At 58.3% G+C, this 14,704-nt stretch overlaps 2 protein-coding genes across 2 annotated transcripts; one reads left to right on the top strand and one right to left on the bottom strand.

Annotated features, from left to right (window-relative positions):
• Positions 1–993: 993 nt before the first annotated feature.
• On the bottom strand, positions 994–12,981 carry XAB2 (XPA binding protein 2). The gene is made up of 19 exons (XM_045774294.2): positions 12,842–12,981; positions 8,346–8,494; positions 7,974–8,097; positions 7,568–7,765; positions 6,661–6,795; positions 6,412–6,576; positions 5,070–5,214; positions 4,609–4,760; positions 4,404–4,523; positions 4,099–4,230; positions 3,866–3,997; positions 3,664–3,777; positions 2,556–2,718; positions 2,285–2,475; positions 2,050–2,172; positions 1,792–1,963; positions 1,415–1,544; positions 1,209–1,318; positions 994–1,110 (listed from the first exon to the last, which is right to left on the bottom strand). The coding sequence occupies exons 1-19, from the start codon at positions 12,890–12,892 to the stop codon at positions 1,049–1,051; spliced, it is 2,568 nt and encodes an 855-aa protein (XP_045630250.1). The 5' UTR covers positions 12,893–12,981; the 3' UTR covers positions 994–1,048.
• An 86-nt stretch (positions 12,982–13,067) lies between these two features.
• On the top strand, positions 13,068–14,688 carry PET100 (PET100 cytochrome c oxidase chaperone). The gene is made up of 4 exons (XM_045774297.2): positions 13,068–13,227; positions 13,962–14,048; positions 14,215–14,247; positions 14,557–14,688. The coding sequence occupies exons 1-4, from the start codon at positions 13,201–13,203 to the stop codon at positions 14,638–14,640; spliced, it is 231 nt and encodes a 76-aa protein (XP_045630253.1). The 5' UTR covers positions 13,068–13,200; the 3' UTR covers positions 14,641–14,688.
• Positions 14,689–14,704: the final 16 nt, after the last annotated feature.

A 14,704-nucleotide genomic window follows, 5' to 3' on the forward strand; every position in this document is an offset into this window, starting at 1 on the left:
CCTCCTCCCTGACCTCTCCCCACCTGCCGCTCTCCACTTTTCTCCTCTGTGTGGATGTTACTGGCCTCTCCTGGCATTTGGTCTGCAGCCAGCTGCTAAGCTTTACCTTCTCTCCACCACCGCCTGCCTCCGTTTCTAGGCTGTTACCACTGCTAGAAAGGATTCCCATGTTTCTCTCCTGCGAGCTCCACATCCAAGGGTCTGGGTCTGTCCTTGGCATGGCCACAGATGTCTCAGACACAAGCCTTACACCGTGAGCTCAAGCTGGCCTGAGCTCCCGGTCTCCCTGTGACTCAGGCACGGGACCAGCTTCCCCCCGCCCCACCCTGATGCCTAATGGCCTCCTCAGTCTCACTAGCTTCTCTCTATCCCCATGACCACCCCCCAGTCCAGGCCAATGACCTGGGCCTGCCCACACCCCGAGCCACCTCCCACCACAAGCCAATCCCTCACAGCCCGCATGGCCTGTTCAGGGCACAAATCTGATTATGTCCCTCAATGCTTAAAATCCCTTAATAGTTTAGAGCCCACTAATGGCTTCCCAGAGCTTAGACCTAAGAACCACGCCCCGGCCCCGGCTCTGGCCCAGGGCTGAGGACTATTCCTGGCTGCTGTCCAGGGCGAGAAGTACCTTGCGAAGCTCACCGACCTGCCTTCTCCTGGGAAGGTGGTCAGTGCCCTGGCTCAGAAACAGTTTGGAAAGGGGAGGCTGAGTATCTCCACCTGCTAATGCGGGGGTGGGCTGGCAAGACCCGGGCAGTTGGGGGCAAGGCCCTCAAGGAGGCCTCAGGCAGCAGAGACTGGCCTCTGAGTCCAGAACTGGCTCTGCAGGGTGAGGGTGGGGCGTGTGCCCTGGCCTGGAGCCCAGCTGCCCCACCTCCTGCACCAACCAATCGGGGGGGGGGGGGGGGAAGGGGGGACTGGGCCCAGGGCCAGAGCACTGAGCAGGCAGTCCCTACGGGCACCTGGGCAGCAGGAAGGAGGCTCAGACTGTGATGTACAAACACAGGCTGTATTGGGGGAGGATGGATGGGGGGCAGGGGTGGGGTTAGTCCTCCTTCAGGCTCCCGAACACGGCGGCCGGCACACTCTGCTGCTCCAGCCGCACCTCTGGGGAAGGGGGGAGGCAGGGAGGACACGGTCACTCCAGGACGGGACCCTGCCCCTGCCTCTCCCAGACTGCCCCGCCTGTCTGGCCGGCCCCATACCGTTGGGCTCCAGGTCCATCTCGTCCTCATCCTCGTCCTCCCCCAGCTCGATCTCCTCCGGGTTGGCCTGCTGTGCCAGCTCGGCCAGCTCCTCCCGGGAGGCGTCGCTCCTGCAGGCAGACAGGGATCAGGCAGGGCCCGCGCGCTCGGCCTCCCTGGCACCTCCCCTGTGGAGGAACCGCTCGCTCCCGCGGCCCCGTGCTTGCCTCACAAACAGGATCTTGCTCTGCGCCCGTGGCGGCTGGTCACGCTCGGCCTCGGCCGCCAGCTGCTCCGCCCGCTGCTCCAGCAGCTTCATGTCATCCATGCCACTCTGCCCCGGGGCCAGGTCGGACACTGGGGTGGAGGGGGGTGCTCAGCACAGCGGGTCCCGCCCTCCCCACAGCTGCACCCCACGGCCCGCTCTGCTCCGGCTGCTGCTACTGGGTGCCCCAAGCGGTCTGAGGACCCAGCCCTCAAGGAGTGCCCAGTCTGCAGCGGGAATGCCCCCAATGCCCCCAGCCGGCAGATCCAGGCTGGGCAGGGGGCAGAGGCCAGACCTCCAGGGCCCGGCCGGGGTGAGGGGTAGCCCGCAGCTGCTCACCAGTGCCCGTGGCGCTGCCAGACACCTTGAGCATCTGCGAGGCCATGAAGTTGACTTGAGTGTTGTACGTGGCCTGCACGCTCCGGCGAATCCGCAGCATCTCCCGGATGGTGTCCTCGTTGCCGTGCCGGACCTCGAAGTCCTTCCACGTTTGCCAGAAAGCCCCGGTGGTCTGTGGAGGGTGGGCGGCACGCGCGTGAGCTGGCTGGCCCGGCTGCACCCCCCTCCCAATGCCTGCCCGCCAGGCTCGGCCCCTACCCGGGGGTCACAGATCTGGGAGCAGAAGCTGTAGATGGCGCGCGCCCGGTCGATCTCGCCGAGCCTGCACTCCATGTCCGCAAACCGCAGGCACATCTCTCGGGCGTGCTCGTCCGACAGCACCTGCGGGGCGGCGGGGGGAAGGGGTGGGCGTCAGCGGGGTTCCCACGCCCTGGACCGGCGTCCGGAACGCCACCCCGAGTTCCGCAGCCGCCCCGCCGGCGCCCTGGGGCACCTCGATGGCCTTCTGGTAGATGCTGCGGGTGTGGGTGACGCCGTAGATCTCGGCGGCGCGCTTGATGTAGATGTTGAACATGTCGTACTGCTGCGCCGGCTCCACGGCCCGGGTGGCGCGCTCGTACACGGCCATGGCGTGCCGGGCCAGGCCCCACTCCTCCTCCAGCTGCGCGTACAGCAGGTACAGCGCTGCGCCGAAGGACGCCGGTCAGAGGCTGCTGCCTGCCCCCGGGCACCCCCCGCCCCCGGGCACCCCCCGCCCGCCTCACTCTTGGCGTATTTGGGAGGGCAGCCGTCCAGCGCCTGTTCGAAGAGGTCCCGCGCTCGCTCCAGCTTGCGGCCCCCGTAGCGGGCGATGAATTTGGTCAGGTAGGTGCTCCAGATGTCGGACACGTTGGGCCACTTGAACAGCGAGATGCCGCGCTCGTACGCCTGCCCGGAGAGGGAGTCGTGTGTGGGAACGCGGGGTTAAGAGCACCTGGCACCCAGGCTGTCGGGAGCCTGCCCCCGCCTCCCTTGGGCTGAGCAAGGTGGCCTTTCCCTAGCTGTCACCTCCCTACAATCACGACGCAGTCAAAAGGGTCTGTGTGCCTCCCTCAACACACTGCAAAGCCGCCAATGACAGGGCGGGACTAGGACCTACCAAGTCACCAGGAGGTCATATTGTGCGCAGGGGAGGTGAGGGCGGGAGGACCCTCAGCTCTGCAGACACTAGAGCCCAGAGCCCCGTGAGGAGGTTCACGTGCCCGGGGCCAAGGGGCAGGGCCCGTGTCACTCAGGCCGGGGGTGGCCCGCGTGTATGTGCATACAACCTCCCCAGCCGTGTCCAGAGAGTCCACACATAACCCAAACGTGTCGAGCAGCCAGCCGGGGCCTCACGCGTACACGCGCAGACCTACAACCCGGGCGGCAGGGCAGGAACACCCACACCAACCCCCCCCCCCACAGAAGCAGGACGTCAGGGGTGAACTGTGTCCCCCCAAATCCTGTCGAAGCCATAACCCCAGAACCTCAGAATAGAAGTGTAGAAATGAGCTCTTTAAAAAGGAAATAAACGGGGTCACTATAGTGGGCCCTAATCCAACGACTGGAGTCCTTGTGAGGAGATTAAGACACAGACACACACACAGGAATGACCACGGGAGGCCCCGGGGAGAAGACGGCCGCCTGTACGCCAAGGAGAGAGGCCTCAGGAGAAACCAGCCCCGCCGACACCACGATCTGAGATTTCCGGCCTCCAGGGCTAAGACGACATGTCTCCATTAAGTTCCCTGCTCTGTGATACTTCGTTAGGGCGGCCAGAGGACACTGACATAGCGCCCGAGGCCCTGAGGAGGACACACTGCCGCCTGGGACCCCGAGATCAGCCCCCCTCACCTTGAAGCTTTCCTCGAAGTACTTGTGCTCCTCCAGGAACACGGCGTAGTTGATGACGATCTGGGGCGTGGCGATGCGCAGGTCCAGGATGCGGTCGTACACGGCCTTGGTGGACTGCGGGGCAGGGGCGGGTCGGAGCACGTCCCGGGCAGAGTCTGCAGCCCCGTCCCACCCCACCGCAGGCCCCGGCCGCGCAGCTCACCTGGAAGGTGCCCAGGCTCTCCTCCAGGTCGGCGAGCAGCGACCACACCTTCAGCGACTTGTATACACGGTTCTGCACAGGCTCCGAGCCGTCGAAGTACTCGGCCCGGCGGGCGGGCAGCGCGGTGGCCTTCTGCGGGGGCCGGCAGCGGAGGGGGGGCTTAGGGACGTCCCGGACCTGGCGACGCAGCACAGCACACCCCTGCCCCACCCCAGCCCCGGGCCTGTGTTTACCCGCAGCAACCGCAAGGCCTGGTCATAGTTCTCGTGCCGGAGCTCCAGCTCACCGCACTCACACCACACGCTGGCCAGGTCATCCACCTGCTTGAAGCTCACCTTGGTGGCCTTCTCCAGGATGATGCGGGCCTGCCAGGGTGCACAGAGGACAGGCTGAGACCCTGCCCCCCCCCCCACGCCATGAGGGTGCATGTGTAAACACTCATGCAAACATGACCGTGTCTGTGCCTCCAGCGTCCTCTGGCCACGGACGCATCTGTACACACACACACACACAAATGCACAAATGGCACAGCACTCACGTCATCCAGCTGCCCGTTGTCCTCGTAAAACTTGGCGAATGCCACCCACAGCGTGTGCGGCTTGCCTGTCGCCTTGAAAGGGTCCACCGTCTGCACAGCCTCCGTGTATGTGTTGATGATCTGGGCGGGAGGGACCGAGTCAGGCGGGACAGCTGGGGCCCTGGCAGGTTGGGGGGGGGCGGCGAGGGGCAGGGCCGTCACGCACCTCCCGGGGGCGGCCCTGGTGCAGGGCCACGCGCTTGTGCCACTCGTGCACGTGGTGCGGGTTCTGGCGCAGCAGGACGCTGTTGAGCAGCAGGGGCCGCCGGCCGATGAGCTGCTCGAAGCGCGCCAGGCGCAGCTCCAGGTCCACGTCATCTGGCTCGGTGATGAGGGCCGGGGCGCAGAAGTCAGGGCCTCGGCACACAGCCACCTCCACCCCCCAGCCCCCACCGAGTGCTCTGGGCTTCGCAGACTCGCCCCACTGGCCACCCCGGCCGGAGATGCATCCCCCCGTCCTGGAGACTCTCCAAGGTTCCACCCACCCTGGCCACTCGGCCGTCCTCCCTCCCTGCCGGCCCCGGCCACGCACCTCGCCCTTGCCCCGGCCACTCAGGACCCTTGGAGCCCTGCCAGCCAGCCTGGCCTTCTCTCCTCCCCAGCCCAGGACCGCCCCTGGCAGCTCACCTTCCTCCTCCCGCCCCAGCTCCGAGGCTGTCTCCATCTTGGCAGCAATCATGCTCTCCTCAAACTGGGCGTAGCTGTCGAACACCTGGGTGAAGTCCCGCACGGTCATCACGGTGCGGATGGCCTCCTCGTACACATCTCGAGCCTGTGGGTGCAGGAAGGGTGAAAGGAAAGTGCTGGTGGGTGGACTGCGTGAACACAGGGAACTCAACAGCACGGCCCTGGCAGCGGTCCAGAGTGGGGGTCGCCCAGTTCTGTCAGCCTCTGAACAGTGACACCCAGCAGAGCCATGACTGGAGCTGTGCCCGGCCCCGCCAGAGTGCTCTGGGACTTCTCCCCATAGACTAACGGTGACGGTCCCTTGTGCGGAGTGAACGAGGCTCAAGGGAAACGTGTGTAAGGTGCCTGACACCCAGTTAAAACTCATGAGGTGACTGACCCCCATGCCCCCCCAGGTCCACGCCGCAGGGACCCTAGCCTCGGCTTAGCCACGGAGGGCTCCGCCGTTGCTGTGCGTACCCCTCATGCCGGCCCGACCCCACTTCTGAAGCTCAAATTCTCCTCATCACTCCTGCCCCCCAAGCTCGGGCCCCATCTCTCTACTCATCCCTGGCTGGTCATACCCCACTGCTCCCACCTGGCCACTGGCTCCAGCGGCCTCCAGGCTGGTCTCCTGCCATCGGCCTCAGCCTGGAGTGGCCCAGGGTGTAAACGCATAGCGGGTCCTGCCTCTGTCCTGCTCACACCTGGCCGGCAGCTCCCTCAGCAGGGCACAGCCAGCCCCTCCTTGGCCCGCAGGCCTCTCCCTTCCCTGGCCCTTCACCGACCCCCTCTTTGCTCCAGCTCCACTCCCTTTTGCTCTTACGTCCCCGAGGCCCCAACAACCCCAGCCAGCCCCTCCGGGGACCTCTCAGAACCCCAGACACTCCCCCAGCCCCTGGTGTGCCACTCCACTGCCTGATGACAAGCCAGCTAACGTGAACACTGACAGGAACGCTAACACTTCACGAGTGACCCTACATTAGGCGCCTGTGTGGCACTGGATTCCTCACAGGTGGGGGAGCAAGTGTCACTCTCATTTTGCAACTGAGGACACACAGGCTTAGTGGGTCCAAGGCCACCCAGCCAGGAAGAACTCAGGTCTGGCCGACGCCAAGGTGGGCGTGCTTGCCAGCAGGGCTGGGCCACGCCTCACCTTCAGGAAGGCAAACGTGTGCAGGGCGTGCACCTGGGCACACAAATGGCATGTCTGCGTATCTCCCGCATGTGCCCACGTGCACCTCCGGAATGCCACGCTGGAGAGACTGCTCCCCTCCCCTCGTCGGCTCCCGTGCCCGCTCACCTTCTCGAAGTGGCCGCTGCGGATGTAATAGTCAGCCAGCGAGCACCAGAGCTTGCCCAGCTGGTCAGTGAAGCGGGTGAGGCCCCCGCGGATGATGGCGTCCACATTGAGCGACTGTACCTTGTCTGGGTTCTGGGAGATGAGGTCACAGAGCTCGTGCCACAGCTGCAGCGCCAGGAGGAGAAGTCTCAGCCTTGTTCCCCACGGGGGCGCGCCGTCCTGCCCCACTCCACTCCCCCAGAGGCCCACCTGGTAGTTGGACTTGCCGGCCTTGGACACGAAGCGCTCATCATTGACCACGGTGGCCAGGCGCTGCGCGGCTTCATCCAGCCGGTCGCTGGACTTGAGGTACTCGATGTACTCCTCTGCGCTCTCGGGGCTGAGCTGTACAGTGACCGGCCCCATCGGCCGTCAGGGGGGCTGAGGAGCCGTACCACGACAGCCCCGGCCCCTCGGCGGCTCCAGGTCAGCCATCCACCACTGTCCCGGTCAAGGGCCAGCCCTGCCGACCCAGCCTCAGCCACCCCTGTCCAACCTGGGTCCCACCAGTCCAGCTTCAGCCCCGCAGGTCCAGCTTAGGCCCCAGGGATCCAGCCTGGGCCCCACTGGTCCAAGGCCAGCCGTGACCGGTCTGGCTTAGACGACAATGGTAGAGCCCGCACTGTCCAGGCCTTGCTTTTTACCACAAGCCCCCCAGCCAAAGAGCACTGTGTTAAGAGTTTCATGATGTATGACAGTTGCTAGAAGTTTAAGAAAGCCACACACCATCCGCCCCCGGTTTCCACCTGGAAACACTCCCAGAGCCATTCACCTCGCATTCCCTGCCCTCCCGGGGTGGCGGTTTTCCTGGTTCATGTGGTCAGCTCATGGGCATCTGTCTGCCCAGTTAGACCAAAAAGCTCCACGCATGCAGAGCCTGTCTCTGTCACGCTGTCCCGGGACCTGTCTCAATACTGGACGTGCAGCAGTTGCTAGCAAATATGAGGAGAATAAACAAATGGCAAACAGAAGCCTGTCTCAGGAAGCCTTTTCCCCACTTCCTGTCAGGTGACATCCTGCAAGGGGCTAGTGTCCAGTGAGCCAGTTTGGGGGGGCCTCTTGACGCGAGGGAGTGGCCCCCCCCGCCCCCAGCAGCACCTGGCGCCCCCAAGCTTACCTTGAGGAAGCGCCGGTAGCCCCGCACGGCCGTCTCGGGCAGCGGGTGGGAGCGGAGGAAGCGCAGGTACAGGGGCCAGATGCGAGAGTGCTGTGTGATGGGCAGGGCCCGGAGGGCGCGGTCAAACGTGCGGCGGGTGTGCGTGACGCGGCCCTGGTCCATCAGGAACTGGCAGTAGTCCAGCCACAGACGGGGCATCTGGAGGTGTGGCGGAGAGGCGTGCCGTGAGCCGCTGGCACCACAGCCCCACCATACACCCGCTGTCCTATGGCCCAGGACGCAGCAAGACCCACAGCCCCCTCCTCCAGGACCAAGTCTAGCTCTACTCCAATCCCCCAGCTTCGCCCATTTCCAGGGTCTGAGCCCCACCTCCCCCTCGCCCCGGGCCGGCCTCTGCCCCCTGCACCTTATGCATGAACACAAAGGCCCTCTCGTGGCAGTTGTTGACATCTTCATAGGCAGGGTCAGTCACGCAGCGATGCTTCACCTGCGCCCGGCGCGCCTTCAGGTATCGGTACCAGAGTTTGTAGCTGGGGGAGGCAGGAGGGGACAGACGAGGACTGGTCGGCTTTACAGACCCCTAGAGCCCTTCGCCCTGCCCCCACGGAGCAACTGCTGGAATAAGGGGCCTGGGGAAGGCTGACAAGTCTCAGCAATGGGGGGATGGATACTTAGTGCCAGAACAAGAGCAGCCCCTGGGACCTCCCGGCCAGTTCTGATGGGACAGGACCGGGGGGTGGGGGGCTGGGACAGGCGGGGCGGCTGGAGCGGTCCCCACCTGCAGGGCAGCAGCTTCAGCGCTCGCTCATACAGCTGGTTGAGCCTGGGCTTCGGGGCACCTTGTTTGAACTCAATGTAGCGGAGCCAGCACTTGACCGAGAACTGGTTCCGCATGATCTCCTCCTCATAGGGGAGGTCCTCTTCCTCCTGCGGGAGCCAGGGAACGGGGAGGAGAGAGACCTGCCCTCAGAGCCTGGTCCCACGTGCCACTGTTCATCAGAGCCAGGTCACCAGACCCCCAGATCCTAGGGTTCAGATCCGGATTTTACTCCTTGGAATTCCACTGCCCACCATCTGACCCAGATCACCAGACTCCTCAATCTGGGTTCTAGGCCAGACTCGAGATTGTCAACCAGACACCACTCTTGGACTTTTGGATTGAGCCATCCACTCCCTGGCCCAGATCACCAGATTCCTTAGACTCCCTGGTCCAATGCCAGGCCTTGCTCGGACCTGAACACCAAGCTGTAACTCCGCACGACGTGCCTCTTCCTGGACACCAGGCCTTTGGCATCGCAGGCTCCCACTAGGCAGAGTGGAGCTCAACTCTGCCCCAGAACTTGGAAAACGAATAAGGAAACTTCATTGGAAATGGAATCGGGAAGCCCTGAAGGGGGAACTCTCAGGCCCTACCATCTCTTTGTCAATTGCAGACCCCCCCACAGGAAGATCTTCTCCTTGCCTGGCAACAGCCCAGCCAATGAGAAACTGCCAAAACTCAGTCAATGAGAAGCCATCACTACCCTGAACTATCACTCTCTTCTAATAGACTTTCCTTCAAAGCAGCCCTTCCCAGCTGATTCCTTTTTCTCTATAAAGTGATATTCCTCTCCCTTGTTCTCCAGACTTGCCTTTGGTTTTACCAGCACTTGCATATCCCTATTTAAAACTCCTCTGCCACTCCTAAATAAACCCATTTTGCTGGTAAGATAACTAGCAGTTTTACTTTCAGGGTCATCAGAAGCTAGACCTTTACCTCAGGAGACGTATGGACCACCAGCAAGCCTCACCAATACTAAACACCAAAAACTGGTGAAGAGGCCTGACCTCAACAGGCACACGGCTCACAGATACCGTAGGTTCCACACCACAAGACAGTATCACAATACAGCAGGTCCGATGAATTTTCTGGTTTCCTAGTGCACATAAAAGTCATACTTATGCAATACTGTAGTCTATTAAATGTGCAATGGCATTATGTCTAAAAAATCTACACATCTTGATGAAAAAATACTTTCTTGCTAAAAAATGCTAACCGCCATCTGAGCTTTCAGTGAGCTGTAATCTTGTAGCTGGTGGAGGGTCTTGCCTCCATGGTGATAGATGCTGACTGATCAGGGTGGTGGCTGATGAAGGCTGGGGTGGCTGGGGCAATTTCTTTAAAAAAGACAGACTGGTTTGCCACACCAACGGAATCTTTCCTCCATGAACGACTTCCCTGTAGTACGTGATTCGGTTTGAACAGCATTTTACCCAGAGTAGGACTTCTTTCCAAAGTGGAATCAATCCTCTCAAACCCTGCTCCTGCTTTGTCAACTGAGTTTATGTAATGGTCTAAAAGCTCTGTTGTCATTTCAACAATCTTCATGGCATCTTCACCAGTAGATTCCATCCCAAGAAACCCCTTTCTTTGCTCATCCAAAAGAAGCATTCGTCCTCCAAACTTTATCACGAGATCGCAGCAATGCAGTCCCACCTTCAGGCTCCACTTCTGATTCTGGTTCTCTTGCTGTTCCCACCACACCTGCGGTTACTTCCTCCCCTGAAGTCTGGAACCCCTCCAAGCCAGCCATGAGGGTTGAGATCAACTTCTTCCAAAACCCTGTTAAGGTTGATACTTTGATCTCTCCTCGTGAATCAGAATGTTCTTAATGGCATCTAGAATGGTGAATCCTCTCCAGAAGGTTTTCAATTTGCTTTTCCCCAGATCTATCAGAGCAATTGCTATCTCCGGCAGCTATAACTTTATGAAATGTATTTCTTAAATAATAAGACTTGAAAATTGAAATTACTCTTTGGTCCATGGGCTACAGAATGGATGTTATATCATCAGGCATGAAAACAACATCAATCTTGTTGTACATCTCTTGTCGGAGCTCTTGGGTGACCAGGTGCATTGTTAATGAGCATTTTTGGGAAAGAATCTTTTTTTCTTCTTCTTCTGAGCAGCAGGTCTCAACACTGGACTCAAAATATTTAGTAAACAGTGTTGTAAACAGATACGCTATCATCCAAGTTTTGTTGTTCCATTTATACAGCACACGGTAGTTTTAGCTTAATTCTTAAGGGCTCGAGGATTTTTAGAATGGTAAACCGAGCACTGGCTTCGACTTATAGTCATCAGCACCATTAGCCTCTAACAGAGTCGGCCTGTCCTTTGAAGCGCTGAAGCCAGGCACTGACTTCTCCTCTCTAGCTATGAAAGTCCTAGATGGCATTTTCTTTCAAGAGAAGGCTTTTCCATTTATATTAAAAGTCTGTTTGGGGCACCTGGGTGGCTCGGTTGGTTAGGCGTCTGACTCCTGATCCTCAGCTCAGGTCTTGATCTCAGGGTTGTGAGAAATAATAACAATAACAATAACAATAATAATAATAAAGATAAATTTAAAAAGTTTGTTTTGTGTACTCACCTTCATTAATTATCTTAACTAGATTTTTTAAAAAGATTTTATTTATTTGAGGGAGAGCGGGAGAGTGAGAGAGAACGAGAACAAGCAGGGGGAGCAGCAGGCTCTCCAATGAGCAGGGAGCCAGGCTCAGGGCTTGATCCCAAGACTCCGCGATCATGACCTGAGTCAAAGGCAGACGTTTAACCAACTGAGCCACCGAGGTGCCCCTTAACTAGATCTTCTTCTTCTTCTTAAGATTTTATTTATATATTTGAGAGAGAGAGAGAGAGCACAAGCGGTGGGAGGGAGAGGGAGAAGCAGACTCCCTGCTGAACAGGGAGCTGGATGTGGGACTCGATCATGACCTGAGCTGAAGGCAGATGCTTAACCGACTGAGCCACCCAGGCACCCCCAGACCTTCTGATTAACTTGCTACAGATCCTACTGGCACTCACTGCTTCACTCTGCACTTTTGTTATGGAGACGGCTTCTTTCCTTAAACCTCATGAACCAACCCCTATTAGCTTCAAACTCATCTCCTGCAGCTTCCTCACCTCCCTCAGCCTTTGTAGAACCGAAGAGTTAGGTCTTGCTCTGAATTAGACTTTGGCGTAAGGGGATGTTGGGCCTGGTTTGATCTTCTACCCAGACCGCTTAAAACTTTCTCTATAACAGCAATAAGGCTGTTCTGCTTTTTTATCATTCATGTGTTCACTGGAGTCACACTTTTAATTTTCTTCAAGAAGTTTTCCTTTGCATTCATCACTCGGCTGTTTGGTGCAAGAGGCCTAGCTTTCAGCCTCTCTCAATTCCAACATGCCTTCCTCATTAAGCTTAATCATTTCTAACTTTTGATTTGAAGTGAGAGACGTGTGGCTCTTCCCTTCACCTGAACACTTAGAGGCCACTGTAAGGTTATTAATTGGTCTAATTTCAATATTTTTATGTCTCAGGAAGTAGGGAGGTCCAAGGACAGAGGCGGGCAATAGCCCATGAAGCAGTCAGAACACCTGCACTTATTAACTTCCCCCTTTTATTGGGTGTGGCTCCTGGTGCCCCAAAAGTAATGGAAAAGTTTGACATATTGTGAGTATTACCAAAACGTGACACAGAGACATGAAGTGAGCAAACACTGTTGGAAAATGGTGCCAACACACTTCCTTGATGCAGGGTTGCCACAAGCCTTCAATTTGTTTAAACAAAAGACACGAAAGAAAGAAAGAAAGAAAGAAAGAAAGAAAGAAAGAAAGAAAGAAAGAAAGAAAGAAAGAAAGAAAGAAAGAAAAAGAAAGAAAGAAAGAAAGAAAGAAAGAAAGAAAGAAAGAAAGAAAGAAAAAAACTCCTGCAATATCTGCGAAGCACAATCAAAGGACATACACCTGTGCTCCAGATACCAAGCCTTGGACTCTTCAGGATCCCACTGGCCATCGCCTGACCAGCTTCACATCTGACTCCAGAGTTCTCCGAATCCAGACACCAATCCTTTATTCCAGAAACTACAAGGCTCAGGGCCAAACCTAGGCCGTTACTCAGAACACCAACACTTTACCATAGAAACCAGAGCCCTGGCTTTGGGTCACTAGCCTTTACTTCAGACGCCAGATCTCTACAAGATTTAGCTATGCGATCTACCCCTCTCCCCGCGCGCTCCCATTTCCACCGGAGGCCCGGGTCGCCGAGCCCTTAACCTCGACAGCAGCTCTTCACTCAGACCACCTGGACTCCGGCACCAGAACTTTGCTCCTGGACAGCCCGGTCCGCACGCCCTGCCCTCGGGTGGACAGGATACCACCCAGACACCCCAGGCGGCCAGACCCCGAAACCCTGAAGCATCCAAGGCCGGTGCTCCCACACGGGCCACTCCCCGGCCCCGCCGCGGACTCACGAAAACGAGGTCCGGCCGCTCGGGCCGGGAAAGAGGCGCCATCACCACCATCTTCCTGGCTCTCCAGCCGCTGGCAGAAGTCACGTTATAATGACGCCTCCCGCTGAAGGCCCGCCCCCCGGGGCCAGACCTATTCGCTATTGGTTGAACTCTTTCAACCCCGCGGACCGCGTTTGTTGACTTTCGCTTAGAAGGAGCCAGCGACCGGAAGCAGAGAGGAGGCTCCCGAAGATGACGTCATCATGAAATTCCTCTACCAATCAGCTTCAGTAGTGGAGCCCGCAAAAGCCCGATGAGCTGCTGTTTTGCTGGAGGGTTGACTTTGGGCGGAAGCAGCTTTATAGCCTAGGAGAAGCGAGATGGGGGTGAAGCTGGAGGTGTTTCGGGTCAGTGAGCTTTGCAGCGGGTGGACGGTTGGACTCCTCCCGGAACTGAGGAGGAGGCTCTGAAAGGGAGGGCGGGGGGCTCCAGGAGAGAGGGCCATGTGGCGAGAAATCTGAGTTTTGAGAGGGATCTTTAGGGTTGGAAGCCCAGCGGAGGGGGCGCTGGGTTAGGGGAGAGCTGGTGTGAGGAAGGGCGTCTGAGAGGAGTGATCTGGGAAAGGGGCTCCGAGAAGGAAGGCTCCAGACCCTGGGGAAGCTCATGGGCTCCGAGTGGTTGTGTGTTTCTGATAGGGAGACCCCTATGTTTAGGGGAATAGACTCCAAATAATGAGGGCTCCTGGGTTTGAAGATGCTCCAGGGATCTGACGAACGGGTGGGTAATGAGGTCTCAGGAAGATGCCTTCGATTTTAGTACGAGGTTTTGTACTCTGAGTCAGGCGTCTTTGCGCGCGCGCGCGCGCGTGTGTGTGTGTGTGTGTGTGTGTGTGTGTGTCTTCCAGAGGGAGTTTCCCCAGACTTGGAGGAGGCTTTGAGGTCCCTTAAATTATTACTATTAGGGGTCTAGGCTTTAAGGTGTGAGGCTTCGTACCGTTGGTGGGAGTTCTGCGGTTCTTGGGGACCCCGAGGAGGCACTGCTGGCTCTGCCGGAGGTTGGTCCTCCAGGCTCTGAGCAACCGATGCGTGTTGTGGAAGGGGTTTAATCCCTGGCTCTGTTCATTTACCCCCTGCCCTTCTAGATGACACTCTACCTCACCTTCCCCGTGGCTATGTTCTGGATTGCCAATCAGGCCGAGTGGTTTGAGGACTATGTCATACAGCGCAAGGTGGGCACAGGGACAGTATTTATGGGTTCAATCCAGGGCATGGGGGAGAGATGGGTCACCAACCTGCTGGGGACCATTGTCTGCTCTCCACCAGCCAACCCTGCCCCGGGTGGGGGGCTCTGGAGGCTCCTGGCTCATGCTTCCAGCTGTTACTTTGTCCCCACAGAGGGAGCTGTGGCCACCTGAGAAGGAGGACCAGGTAAGTAACATACTCTTCTTCCCCCTAAAGGGACGGAGGTGCCTGGATCCTTATGGCTGTGATGGGTTTGAGTGAAAAATTTGCTCTCAGTCTGAGAGCAGAGGGGCATATAGTTTCTTTCTTGCCCTCTTCCTGAAAGATGAAGTTGATCCCATTTGGACCCTCGCTGTAATTGGCACAGGGCTTCCAGTGTAGACACTGAACTCTAAAGCTGTGGCCTAGGGGAGTAAGGGGCAGGGTGGTGGGAAGGGGTGTGTGTGTCCTCCTCCCTTCCCATTCCACCCCCATTTTCCACCCCCCACCCCCCAGCGCCGGGAGCTAGAAGAATTCAAAGAGAGGATACGGAAGCAGCGGGAGGAGAAGCTCCTTCGTGCTGCGCAGCAGAGCTCCTGAATCCTAGCCCCTCCACCCGTGAAATAACACACAGTTTCTTGTTTCTTGTGGAAGTGTTTTATTG

This window comes from Ursus americanus, chromosome 14 (genome assembly GCF_024610735.1).
Source record: "Ursus americanus isolate L20-20 chromosome 14, mUrsAme1.1.p, whole genome shotgun sequence".
Classification (NCBI taxonomy): domain Eukaryota; kingdom Metazoa; phylum Chordata; class Mammalia; order Carnivora; family Ursidae; genus Ursus; species Ursus americanus.

Excerpts from the sequence above, each read along its gene's own strand:
- XAB2 (XM_045774294.2), bottom strand. The coding sequence starts at position 12,892 with ATGGTGGTGATGGCGCCTCTTTCCCGGCCCGAGCGGCCGGACCTCGTT. Across the intron at positions 1,964-2,049 it reads CCCAGATCTGTGACCCCCGG|ACCACCGGGGCTTTCTGGCA; the intron begins GTAGGGGCCGAG and ends CACCCTCCACAG. Across the intron at positions 1,319-1,414 it reads AGCAAGATCCTGTTTGTGAG|GAGCGACGCCTCCCGGGAGG; the intron begins GCAAGCACGGGG and ends GTCTGCCTGCAG.
- PET100 (XM_045774297.2), top strand. The coding sequence starts at position 13,201 with ATGGGGGTGAAGCTGGAGGTGTTTCGG. Across the intron at positions 13,228-13,961 it reads TGAAGCTGGAGGTGTTTCGG|ATGACACTCTACCTCACCTT; the intron begins GTCAGTGAGCTT and ends CTGCCCTTCTAG. Across the intron at positions 14,049-14,214 it reads ACTATGTCATACAGCGCAAG|AGGGAGCTGTGGCCACCTGA; the intron begins GTGGGCACAGGG and ends TTGTCCCCACAG.